We start from the raw sequence: 12608 nt of genomic DNA, 5'->3' as shown, positions 1-12608 counted from the left end.
GTGACATCCTTTTGTGTTCTCTAACCCCCTAGTGCAACACAAGCAGACTTTGTATTTAACAATGATTGTTTTCTGTCACATCCTTGTTATGATTTGACATTTCTGACCGTACCTGAAGGCAGCTACAGATTCACAAAGAAAGAAAAGTTATGGAGCGACTGAGGTTTGGGCTGGAGCCTGTTGCAGGAAACAATCAGCTGTTACACAAACTCCAGGGCAGTAATGGCCGGCAATGTCCATGAAAGCCTGTGACGGCTGCTTCGAGCTCAGCTTGGACTCACACCGCCTCAAAATCGACTGTCAAGTCTGATTGCCGGTTACATGATTGGTCACTGCAGCGGGATATCGAGTTGCATTTCTCCAAAAGTTGAATCTGTCTCACCTTTTTGCTAAAAGCCGCTGTTTTTTTTCCCCGACGGCCCCCACCACTTCAGCCGAAATGCACCACCTTCATTCAAAATGAATGGAAAGCCCTGAATTTTTCGGCGGACCGTCTGAGGCTGCGTGATCACGGCCTTAGCCAAACTGTCTGATCTCACAACGAACACTCGAAGAGGAAGAGATTGTAGATTTGTGCAATAAATTAGACGTTATGCCGACCCTACTGACAATACTGTACTTTGTATCTCCGTGGTCAAACCAGCTTATTTCATTAAGAAAAAATCCAGACTTTCTTTTGCCAGTGTTAGCCATAGATGTTAACTATTAGCTAGCGAGCGTTTGGGATATGGTGGCAGACAGAATTGCACGGTGAGACATAATTATGGGGAACCAAAACTAAACACAATCATAATAATAATAATAATAATTAACAAGTTTTCTTGCAGTGGCCTTTCTGAAATGAGCAGTACATGTTGAAAGAAGTTGATGTGCAGGTAGCTTGATAGCGCGCTAGATAGTTGTAGAGTCGTCTACTTCCACTTAATGATTGAAATACCACAGCTGGTGCTGAACATGGGTCACGTGTGCCCCAAACCAACAGTTTGTACATATATATTTTTCTTTTTCCTCTTTTGAGAGCTGATCTAAACACCTATGGTTGTGAAAGGTAAACATTTTACAGACTTGTGCTGCAGCTCTGTGGAGTTTCAGGTGTGTTTTGCTCTCCAGGGCTCTGCGCGGGTCACATGACTGAAAACTATGAATTGAGGAATGACAATGATGACACAAGCTGTTTAGTCGAGCCAAAACATTTAATACACACCATCGCAGGAGACATGCACTTGCAGCACTTCACACAGTCCCCAACTATAGCTCTCATTTTTAAAACACATATAACCATAAAATAATTTAGAACAAACACATATTAAAAAAAAAACAAGGGGTTACACTTTTTTTTATACATGTTCATAATACTGCTTCATAAAATGTATCACAGAAATTAGCTTTTTTGACACACAGCAAACCATAGGAACCAACTCAGGTATTACACTGACACTGTGCGCGTTGATAGTTAGCAGAAAAACTGTGAACTGGTGACATCTGAGAGGGAATGTCACAGAGAGGACATGGAAAGAAGAGTCTGTCAGACGGGGAGGAGGGGGAGGAGGAGGAGGAGGGTGGGTCTATATCTGTCCCTCGCTGATGAGAAACAATCCCAGGGGCAGAGGGGTCGATCGCTAGGCGTAAAAGGTCTCTACTTTCACTGCCTGACAGAACATTGTCATGGAGAAGACCAGGCCCAGGATCTGCACAAACACAAGAAACAAATCAGCCATCAATGTGTTCAGATGTGCAAATCACAGTGGAATGAAGTTTTCCATCTGTTTGGCTCATTCTCTGTATCATTGTGTGTGCGTGTGTGCGTGTGTGTGTGTGTGTGTGTGTGCGTGTGTGCGTGCGTGTGTGTGTGTGTGTGTGTGTGTGTGTGTGCGTGCGCGTGCGTGTGTGTTGTTTCCCAACAATTGCCAAAAACATTTTGTCATACTGTTCAAATCCAAATCTCATTACGTTTGTTTCTTGGATAAAAACAAGAACAACATCCACACACTTCAATCTGTGCGATATTTATATATCGCACAGATTGGAGCGTGGATGCTCTTCTTTTTATTACAGACTGTATTTTAGCACCAGAATCTCTTTATGTTTCCAACAAACCAAAAAGCTTTTCAGCACTCCCTCTGTGAGTGGAAATGTAAATTTCCAGGCTACATGCAAAGGCTAATGGGGATGCAAATCATCTTCACACAAAACAGCATTTTAAAATTTAGACGGCTTAAAGAAACATTATGTAACTATTTTACATGTGTTTTTTTTCATATTTGATGGAAATGGCAGTGTAGCCTATACTATCTGTGAAAAAGTATTGCAAATTCTGTTACAGTATTAGCTAATTCTCGTAAAGTGTTCCATTACCGCCGCGATGGTGCCTTGATGGCGCCGCGTATGGCTGCCTCTGTGCCTCTTGTTTGTTAATTACAGTACTTTGCTTATTGTTTATTTTTAATTATTGTGCACATTGAACACCAAGGCAAATTCCTTGTATGTTGAATATGTACTTGGCAATAAACACGTTTCTGATTCTGACCAAGTGGAGCCAAAACCAAGTCCCGCCCACCAGCCAAACTGGACAGACATTCATTTTACAGCTGGTGGATTGATCCACCTTTTTGGAGTGCAAATTAATTTTGTGGGTGAGAAGTTCAGCCATCCGTGAGGAACTCGGAGTAGAGCCGCTGCTCCTTAGCGTTGAAAGGAGCCAGTTGAGGTGGTTCGGGCATCTAGTAAGGATGCCCCCTGGGCGCCTCCCTAGGGAGGTGTTCCAGGCACGTTCAGCTGGGAGGAGGCCTTGGGGAAGACCCAGGACTAGGTGGAGAGATTATATCTCCACACTGGCCTGGGAACGCCTCAGGATCCCCCAGTTAGAGCTGGTTAATGTGGCCCGGGAAAGGGAAGTTTGGGGTCCCCTGCTAAAGCTGCTGCCCCCGCGACCCGACCCCGGATAAGCGGATGAAGATGAGATGAGATGAAATTAATTTTGTTTTGTTTTACTGAATTGGCCTATCATTTATATACATTTTTTCTAAGAGAGTCATGTCTAAACTAGTTTACTGTACAGTGTAATAACACCATGGCTGCTGTTGATCACGTCTGTTACAGATTTTAACACTTGCTTGCAGACTCTCCAGTGTGACTCCCTTAACACCACAGTTAGTCCATGCGGGGAATCATGATGAAACACCTCTTTGAAGGCTTCTTCCAAGAACTTTATTTTAGGTTGCGACAAGGATACATGAGAGCATGTTTGCTGATTTTCATCAAAGGTTTCTTCACCCTTTGGTGGACAGATTTTTGTCAGGATGGTGAACTACTTTTCTCGTTCCCTGTGTTTAAGTGAACTAGTATTTAGACACTCTCTCCAGGTGAACTGAGGCATACCTGTGTTTCTTTTTCTACTTTATATTTCCCATTTTATTTTAGTTGAGGTAATACTTGTATTAATGCTAAAAGATTATAGTCATTTATAGGTTACAAGTTTCTTTTCTCCCCTAATATTACAAAAAATAATTTAGAATATATATACCAATCTCAGTTATCTGTCTGATGACAAATTAGCTTATTTCAGGTTTTGCAGTGTAGCTAGTGGATATCCCTATGCACCTGCTCCTTTTGAATGTTAAAAAAAAGATGTAAGCCATGTTTGTACATGATTTTGTTAATAAAGATGAAATAAAAAGCTAGTGGATATCTGGGTCAAGACTTCCTCTTCTGAGTGGTGGCCATTGTTTACGATCTGATTAGCAACTTGAGAAGCAAGAATGGATTCAGAGTTGAGAGATGCCATCTCCATAAACAGATGTCTGCATATGGATGCTACGTGTAGGCTACTTGCTGAAATCAAAAACTCTCTCTTCCTCTATCTCGCTTTCCCTCTTTCCCTCTTTCTCTCTCTTTTCAACTGTTTGCTTGGTAGTTATACTTCTTTGTGTGGACGGCCCAGTAGAGAAGTCAAAAGAAAAAGGACATCACTGAGTTGCTGCAACCCGTTCTCATCCCCGTCAGGACCACTTGTCAATGTCCTGGGTAGCCATTCATGTAAAAAATTCGGCTCCTGGTCGCTGTTTTTTTACATTGTGAATTCAAATAAAACTACTTTGTTTGGGTTAGAAAAGATCACCGGTGAAAGTTATAATAAGGACATACGGGACATAGATGGGACGGCAGTCTCCTTGGTGAAAGTCCGGTCTGTGTGCAGAGTTTGGCGCTCTTAATCCTGGAGCGTTTGCTCGTAGCATTTTATATCACTGTGGATAGGTTAAAGGATTAAAAAAACAAAACGTTGGTATTCTACCCTCCGGGAATGAGAACGGGCCGTTCAACGGGCTGACTCAGCGATGTCTGTGTTGTATCAGTTTATCTAAAGTTTTCTAGCATCAGCTGTGATACGCTAATAATCAAATGCTGCAGCAGTTGAAGGTATCTTCTTTCAAAAGTTACACAAACACAATCAAACTCGTCTTTCTTGCCATTGTTTAATCCCTTATATTGTAAAATGCTGTGAGTCATCTGGCAGACATCACAGATATTTGAGATAAGTCAGGCAGTGATTACATCTTCTTGGTTCTCATTTTGCTGCATACACAGAGGGATTTTCAAAAAAGGCCAATGGAGAATCCAACTGATATGAGCCTGCAGCATGACAGGAACCTCTTGTGATTGATGTTTTTTAAGAGCGGAGTTTCTCTTCTCTCAGCATGTCTAAGCGCTTCACATACCACAGGAAAAGGGATCAAATAATTTTGCGTCAAGTCAAACCCTCCTATGTGGTTTACTGTGGTAACACAAGAGGCTTATAACGGCTCCTGCTGTCCGGAAAAATCCTGTGTTCAGCTCTAAATGCAAAGGATACTGGCAGTATTAGGTTTATTTATCACAAAGTAAGAGCCTCCGTCTGAGGCTGCAGATATCAAGGACAGAGTTAATTACTGCTGGAAAAAAGTCACACAACTTAAAAGCTTTAATTACCTGAGTGAGTGCTGTGCATAGAGCAAAGATCCAAAGTGCCACCAAGTTCTCATTAAGCCAGTCCTTTACGCGCTCGTAGCAGGGCTGCGGAGACACACACACACACACACAAAATGAGAAAACACATTGAGATGTTCAGTGCTGCAACAGGAAGATCTACTTTACAGCACGTCGTCTCCTGACAGACAGAAAATGTTCTTTCGCTAAAAGATCTCCTGTGGCAACATCCTTATCTCGCCTCTCCTCCTCTGACCTAATATTCTTTGAGAAAACTTTCTAAAATTCAAGAGAGCCTCGCTGTCCTTGTCTCCTCGCTCAGCAGTACCAACAGGAGTAATGTGGATACAGGAGCAGCACATACACAGTCTGCAGGTATCTCTTAGACAGGCCAATGGGCTGAATTTTTCATGTATAGCATTGCTTCAACGCATTTTAAAGGCAACTTGACAAAAACCCTTTCACTGCATCTGCATTTCTTGTCTCTGAGACATTTTCAGCCTCCTAGAGTGCATTTCTAAATCTCTTTTCAAAACTCTGGGAAAATGTCACAGAGGCGTAGAGTGCCCGAGAGGCAGTGAGAAAAGAAAGATAATTATTAATAGAGGAAATAGAGCAATGCCCTTTTGGGTCAGAGATGTGTGCAAGTAATGAAAGGAGGTGGGTTCTCAAAGCACAGAAAGTGGCTTTCTAAGAACAGCTGAAAAGTGACGAGAGTGGCTTTTTGCCGGGTGGAACATGGCACCTTCCCCCTTTTAGACATTTTAAAGATATTTGTGCCAAGCTTTGTGTTTGATTATGTTCGACTGGAGCACAGACAGTATGACATACTCTAGTAGAGGTGCTATCATACAGTAACAGTGTACACCGCTGCTCTAAATTAATAATTCATTTCTGCAGACATACTCCTGAGTTAGAGCCAGATAAACCAAACACAATCTACTCTAAATTTCACTGCTGCCCGAGAAGCCGGGGGAAGCAAAAAAAATATGTTTGCCTGAGCACAGGGTGAAGTAAATCTCGTCTGGAACAATATGGAAAATCATGCGGCCAAAATTTAGTTCAGCTTCAGGGTTATTTATGAAACTGCAACCCTCCTGGACCATAGAAAAATAAATAAATTCATACTTTTATTGTTTGATGTCTATTGCAGACTGCCATAAAGCCATGAAAAAAAACACCTGTAAGTAAAACTGAACCCGCTGAGGCCGAGCACAGGGACTGAAGTGTTTAAATGGTTTGTACTGCGGTCTGTGCTGATTCTGCAGTGTGTGTCTTATGTGAGGGAAGGTTTCCCCATCATTTACTCCATGACTTGGACTTGCCCCCTGTGGATCTGCCCCACATCTTTATCCTCCTCCTCCTCACTGATCAGATGTTCTGCTCTGTGTAGGAGGCTGGGATGAAAGCTCACAAAAGCTAGTAGGTGTAAGTTTGATTAATTTGTGACACTGGCTGTTACATAAGACACTGAAGACTGAACTTCCATGCTGAAAAACAAAATGTGCTTGTCGTTGCCTTTCAAAACATCTCTAATGGGAGTTCTGTGATAATAAGGTTTGCTTGAGTTCAGCGAACATTACATCAAATTACATTACATTAATTTAGCTGATGCTTTTATCCAAAGCAAGTGTATTCAACCATAAAGCTACCACCGAAAAAAAGTGCAAGAGTCATGCAAGTACTCCACATAAAAATGATCAACTAATGAAAAACTGCTGCATGTGCTGCATTTTAGAAAGTATTTTGTGCTACACAAACAAGACGTACTGTGAAATGAGAAATAATGTTTTTATTAGACAGTAAACAAACACAGTTCTACCATAATTTGAGATAATTAGACCTAGATTATGATGTAATTAGAAGCTGGTTATTAGTGTATCGGAAAGAAAATGTTATTTTTTTTTCATTTTACGTATATCTGTATTGATTCATAGACCAAGGGGCAGTGTGAGCAGTTTTCGCTCTGTGATGAAAGCTGTGTATGTTTTTCTGCTCCTGATGTCAAACAGTCTTGGTCGGAGTTAGAGAAAGATCACACTCATGTAACTTAATGGATAGGTTCATACCTTCACAATGAAAAGGCCATCTTTATGTTTCTCTGGGTGTTTCTGTGTTGAACTGCAGTGGAGGGACTTTAACACGAAAAGGGAACTCTCAGACTGACGAAGCTTCAAATTAACTTGAATTAAAGTTTAGGATGTATTTTGGCACAGAATGAGGCCTGTAGATTGGGTCTTCCTTGACTTGCATTGGAAGTGCCACAAAAGAGTGTCACAAAGTCTGCCAAAGTAGTTTTCATTTACCTCAGTCTGCCCCTCAGCGCCCTGTCTCCAGCCACTTCTCACTTCCTCTGGACCCATGCATCTTCTAGTAAAGGAACTCTCTGAACTTGCCTCCATCTCCATCTCCAACTCAACAATCTTTCTCCTCACCTCTTCCTCATTCCCCGTAATTCTCTCTCTCTCTTTGGACGTCTTTTTTATGGGGATTTGTGGGGCGTTCGCCTATGCTAATGCTAGGATCAACTGGCACGCACTTTCAATTAACAAGGAAATTGGATTCATCATTATAAGAACCCAGTTGAGACCAATTCTGCGGTTTAAGGATGCCTCATAACCCTCTCTTAAAGCTGCAGTCGGCAAGTCTGGCAAACAGAGATGACTCTTGAGCGAGATGACAATTCTGACCCCCCCCCCCCCACCAAGAGCTCCTCCGCTCCCTCCCACCCAGTGCTCATCAGTTTGTGTGCACCACATTCTTGTGAACGCACTTGTCTCTTCTCTCATCGATAAATGGCATGGAGTACACGTTGCATGGAGACGGGCTGGCTAACTTACTCATAGAAAGCAACTGCTAATGTCAGTAAGCGCATGCCTAGCTTGAGGTGTATGCCCGTGATATTGTAACATGCGCAAGGGGGGGGCGACCTGTGGCGTGTGCAGGACTGTGACTGACAGTCAGCTCTTACAGCCCTGTGCTGACTGCAAAGGATGATCAGGACACGGTGGATTTTTGCAAAACAAACAACAGGTGCAGGTAGAGGTGCGTTTTTTGGATGATGTATGTTGTTCTATCAGAGCATAGTGTCGGTTTCAGTGAATATGATAAAAAAAAAAAAACTGTTGCCGACTGCAACTTTAAGAATAAATGTAAGAAAAATAGGTGGATAGTGGTGAATGAGGCCCATTGGCTTTTGGCCGGAGTTGGGAAACAGGTCAGAGTCTCACCCTTTGTTGACCCGACTACTTTACACCTTTCAGGTAAACAACAAGCTGTTTTAGGCATTCGAACAACCCATGCTGATATTTTTCATGTTATTACAGTCACAATATTTCCATCCTCAACCCACACACCATACATACAGACTAAGGGGAACCTTGAAATATTCATATGCTTTTATACTGTGAGAGTATGTGAGCGTGTGTGAAGCTTATATTTTGAATGTCCTATTTGGTTTCTCTCAATTAGTTTTTTTGTAGAAAGTATTTCTTTCTTTAGGAGCACTCCAGCTGTCAATGACAAGAATCTTAAGCTGACTGCAAAGATCAGACTTTATTCCGGCTGTATTCACTTTAAAAAGTTATATACTATAGTGTTTTTAGGAGATTTGTGTCTGAAGACAGATACACACTTATGCCAAATGTAGAATGGGAGGCAGAGCCTTCAGCCACCAAGCTCCTCTCCCGTGGAACCAACTCGCAGTTTTTTTTTTCGGCAGTAGACTTAAAACTTCATCTTTGCATTGGACCAGCCCTTACTCCTGCTGCTGTAGGCCTCGTCTGTCGGGGGACTTCCTGTGATACTCTAAGCTTCTCTCTCCTCCTCTCTCTCTCTCTCTCTCTCTCTCTCTCTCTGTATCATGCATGTCCTATTAATGCAGGTTACTAATTCAACTCCTTCCCCAGAGTCCTTGTACTTTCTCATGTCGTGGGTTTTCTTGGATCGTGGTTGTGCCTGCTGCCATGGTCCTGCTTCATGCCTCCTGCTACTATTATTATTATTATCACTGTTATTTATAATAATCATATCATTACTGTCATTATTTCTACTATTCAAATCATTCCTGTACATCCACTGCCATAATTATTGGTATGCATATCCTATGAACGAACTATTATTAGTCATATTCCTATTATTATTATTATAATAGATGTTAATGTTAATAATGTGGTTTCTGTTGCTCCTGTGCATCTCTGGGTCTCTCTCTCTCTTTCTATCTGCCCTCCCCCGTCAAGTTCCGATGTTCCCACCTGTTAAAAGGATTTTTTCGTCACCACTGTGTGCACGATTGCTGCAATGCGACCTGCTTAATATTTATATACAGTTTAATTTTTGATCTTGTTGCTGTTGATAAATACACAGCAGTGTTAATTGTACATGCAACAAACCCTATCACTTCTTTGTTTGAATTGTTACCTAATGGGCTGTGGTAAAACTGTAGTACTCTGCAATTTTCCAGTCAAGTCACTTGACTGAGGATTATCCTAATAATCGAAATTCACGTCGCTTCCCCATCACAATCAGTGATAAAAAAGATTATTGTCCCAGCCCTAATGTGAATATTATTTCACTGATGACAGCAAAGAAAGAGAGAATGTCATTTTCTTTGTCTCATAGAGATGATATCAAAGTGACAGCCTGTTAACTCCACCTAAACGCATTACTTGGACTCATTTATAAAGTGTTTACCATTCATATAGGCTATGTTTACAATAGCATGTGCATAAAAGGAAGTTGTAATTTATTCATTATTATTAAACGTATGTGTCATTCAAATGGCTGTTTCACTTATTTAAGATAATAATAATAATGATATATAATGATAAGAAGAAGGAAATGGCAGTAAAAATGTTCAGAAATGCTAATTTATGCACAGATATGTTGTACTGTATGATTTACAGATGAGACTTATTGTGACTTGGATCGCAACGGTGGTTTGTCCTTTTTAAAAAGTGCGTCACCAGAAAAATAGTTTCGGAGACATTGGTCATTGGTCAAGACCTGCTCTATATGTAAAGTGCCCTGAGATGGCACCATAAAGAAAATCGGATTGAATGATATAAACCTGTCGGGGTCCATGAATGCCCTCACTGACCTCTTTTTGTCACTTGGAGTATGCAGTTTAATTTGATTTCAAACTGAAAGAAAAGGTTAAAACTTCTGGATCAAACCTCTGGATCAAATTGACACCAAGAAATGGTTACGGGTATTTCTGGAAGAGAGAACTGCTATGTGAACATAAACTGAATCTGTGATCTGCAGGGCAAACATTAATCAAAATACAACCCCGCCCTGCAGATTAATTTATCTTTCCCAGTAGAAGGGCCGCTGGTATTCAGAGGTCTACGGAAAGGCCAACAAGCTGTCACCTGAACGAGGTAAATATGCATAATTTTGAAAAATCTTCTGATGGTTTGTGCAGAACCTGCTTTCTGGAAAAACATTTTAAAAGGTTATGCCGTTCATTTCTCAAATTGATAACTGCTGCAGCTTGGCCACAGCTTGGCCTTTCCACTGCTGAGTGGACAAATTACATGGAGTTGCAAACAATTGCAGTAAAGGGTTTGTATTTATAGGAATGAAGGACCGTCTGCTCCCATGTCTACACTTGAGGCCATAGTGGCATCATATTTAATCTTCCCTTTGCAAGTGGAAGGTTTACTGAAGATTTACTTCATTTAGTGGATTTGAGAAAACATTGAAACAAGATGTCTAATCATAGAGATGCAGAAAATATACGCAGCTTTCCAAGTTTAATACTTGTATTCAACTAAGCTTAGAAGAGCTCACATTTTGTAGCTGTTCTGGAGCTTTTAAGAGCAGGATGTGCCTTGTCTTGTTGTCTTACCACGTCAAATACTTTATGGACATTTCAAAAACAACGTGCTAAAGCCGCGACACATCCGGCTGTTAGTCAGTATCTGTTTTTGGGGTGTGTCCCGCACCGTTGGCCGTGGTCGACCTATGACTGCCCTTAACAGCTGTTTTTCATACCGATTCAGCCCGTCTGTGAGAGAAATCACTGTGATTGGCTGGTCAGATCAGAGCACAAGAAGAGAAACATAAGTAAGGAAAGTAAACAAACGACTGAAGTCAAGAGGCTGTGAGATCGAAAACAAACTTGTAACATCATGAAAGGTTTCTATTTTAAACATCTAGCTCTTTCGCAGAAATGGTTCAAATAGTTTGCGCTATTGCTAGTAAATATAATTTGTTCTTTCATCATCAGGTTGTGTTGTTAATGTGCAAATGGGTGTTGTGGGAATTTTGGACATTTGTAATTCATAATCATAGTTTTGTCAGGTCAGACGTGGTTCAGTGTCTCCTCTGTCTCACCTTCTTAATGGATAACGCAAATAACTAACTCATGATGATATATTGGCATATTTGTGCATCTGCACCCTGTGTTAGAGACCGTGTGATGAGTTCAGAATGTTCAGAATTGTAATGTCTGAGGCATGTTTTTGTTTGGTCTGAAGACGTCACCCAACCAAGGCCTAGCGCGTCCTGTCTCTTCATCTAAAAGACTGTGCACGATTTGGCACATCGTCATTTCTCTAGTCTAACTTGACTCTAACTTGTGAGGACGCAGGGGTGAACGTATTCTTGTCTGCAGAGGAAAATGCTTTGGCAAAATAAACCACGGAGAAAAAGCTGATCCTGTTTGTTGATCTTTATTGAAGAATCTATTTCCACAAGACGGGCTAACTAGCATTTTGGAACCATCCTGTCAGTCTTCCAGTTTCCCTTTAAAATGACAAATACAGAATCTAGCTGTCTGCTGGTATGACGGGTTATTTCCTCTCACACATGCGCACAACGAACATGTAGTGGACCGTTTGCTGTAATCTTTCAGGTATGTTCAACTGTAATTTTTTCCGACGAGACAAAGGCAACGTGTGGGCGAGGCTGGTTCCATGACAGCTGGACACCCGCGTCTGCTGATGAAGATCACGTGTCATGGTAAAAAGTACCAGAGCAGCCAGTTAATGGACTTTGTAGTGAGATGGTTTTCTCAAGTGCTGTGCCCGAGTTGATGTTGACTTTGTTCTCCTGTTTGAAATCTGGTTTAATTAGAAAATGGAAATCATCCAACAAGGTATGACATTTTTAAAGGAAATGTGTGACACTCTCAATCTGGAGCCTTAAAAAGCGTGGCTGTTTCTACAGGCAACATCTGGCACACTTGATATGATTTTTGAGATGGGACCATTTTGTAGCATCAATTCAATAACGTCTAAAACTACACGGAAATCATTACTATTCATTATCTTCGCTCATTATAATGTTCAGAGACGGCTGGATGACAGAAGTAGATGACTCGGTTTGTAAAGTGCGTTAATGATGACAACATAATGACTTCTAAACTTATTTATAACTTTAATTTCCCTGACATCACATGTTACTGTATTTTTTATCTTTCATGCGGATCCTCCCAATAATAGCACAGTGATCAGCTTCTGCAGTTGGCAGAGTTGAACAACAGCTCTTCTGTAGCTCTGCTGCTTTTGTGGTTTTCATGTTCTCTTGCTCTCGTGAACCCAATATGTTGCATGACAGTTTATGTTTTAAACAAGCAAGTTTCTTGGTTTAATTGCTACAAGACCTTGGAAGTTACTGAGGTTAAAATATTGTTGTGGTAT

The 12608-nt window shown here is 41.2% G+C and overlaps 1 protein-coding gene across 2 annotated transcripts in view; it reads right to left on the bottom strand.

Moving 5' to 3' along the window:
• Positions 1-1184: 1184 nt before the first annotated feature.
• The window catches only part of tspan4a (tetraspanin 4a), a gene marked incomplete at its 5' end in the record, with an annotated part of 155192 nt that continues 143768 nt past the window's right edge, over positions 1185-12608 (bottom strand). For both annotated transcript variants that reach the window (XM_083916516.1, XM_083916515.1), the window contains 2 exons: positions 1185-1688; positions 4966-5049. In XM_083916516.1, coding sequence (XP_083772642.1) covers positions 1620-1688; positions 4966-5049 — 153 coding nt within the window. In that variant the 3' untranslated portion in view covers positions 1185-1619. The remainder of the gene's footprint in view (positions 1689-4965; positions 5050-12608) is intronic.

This window comes from Echiichthys vipera (assembly GCF_963691815.1).
Source record: "Echiichthys vipera genome assembly, chromosome: 1".
NCBI lineage: Eukaryota > Metazoa > Chordata > Actinopteri > Perciformes > Trachinidae > Echiichthys > Echiichthys vipera.
The sequence above is the reverse complement of the archived record's forward strand: the minus strand, read 5'-3'. Positions and strand labels throughout refer to the sequence as shown.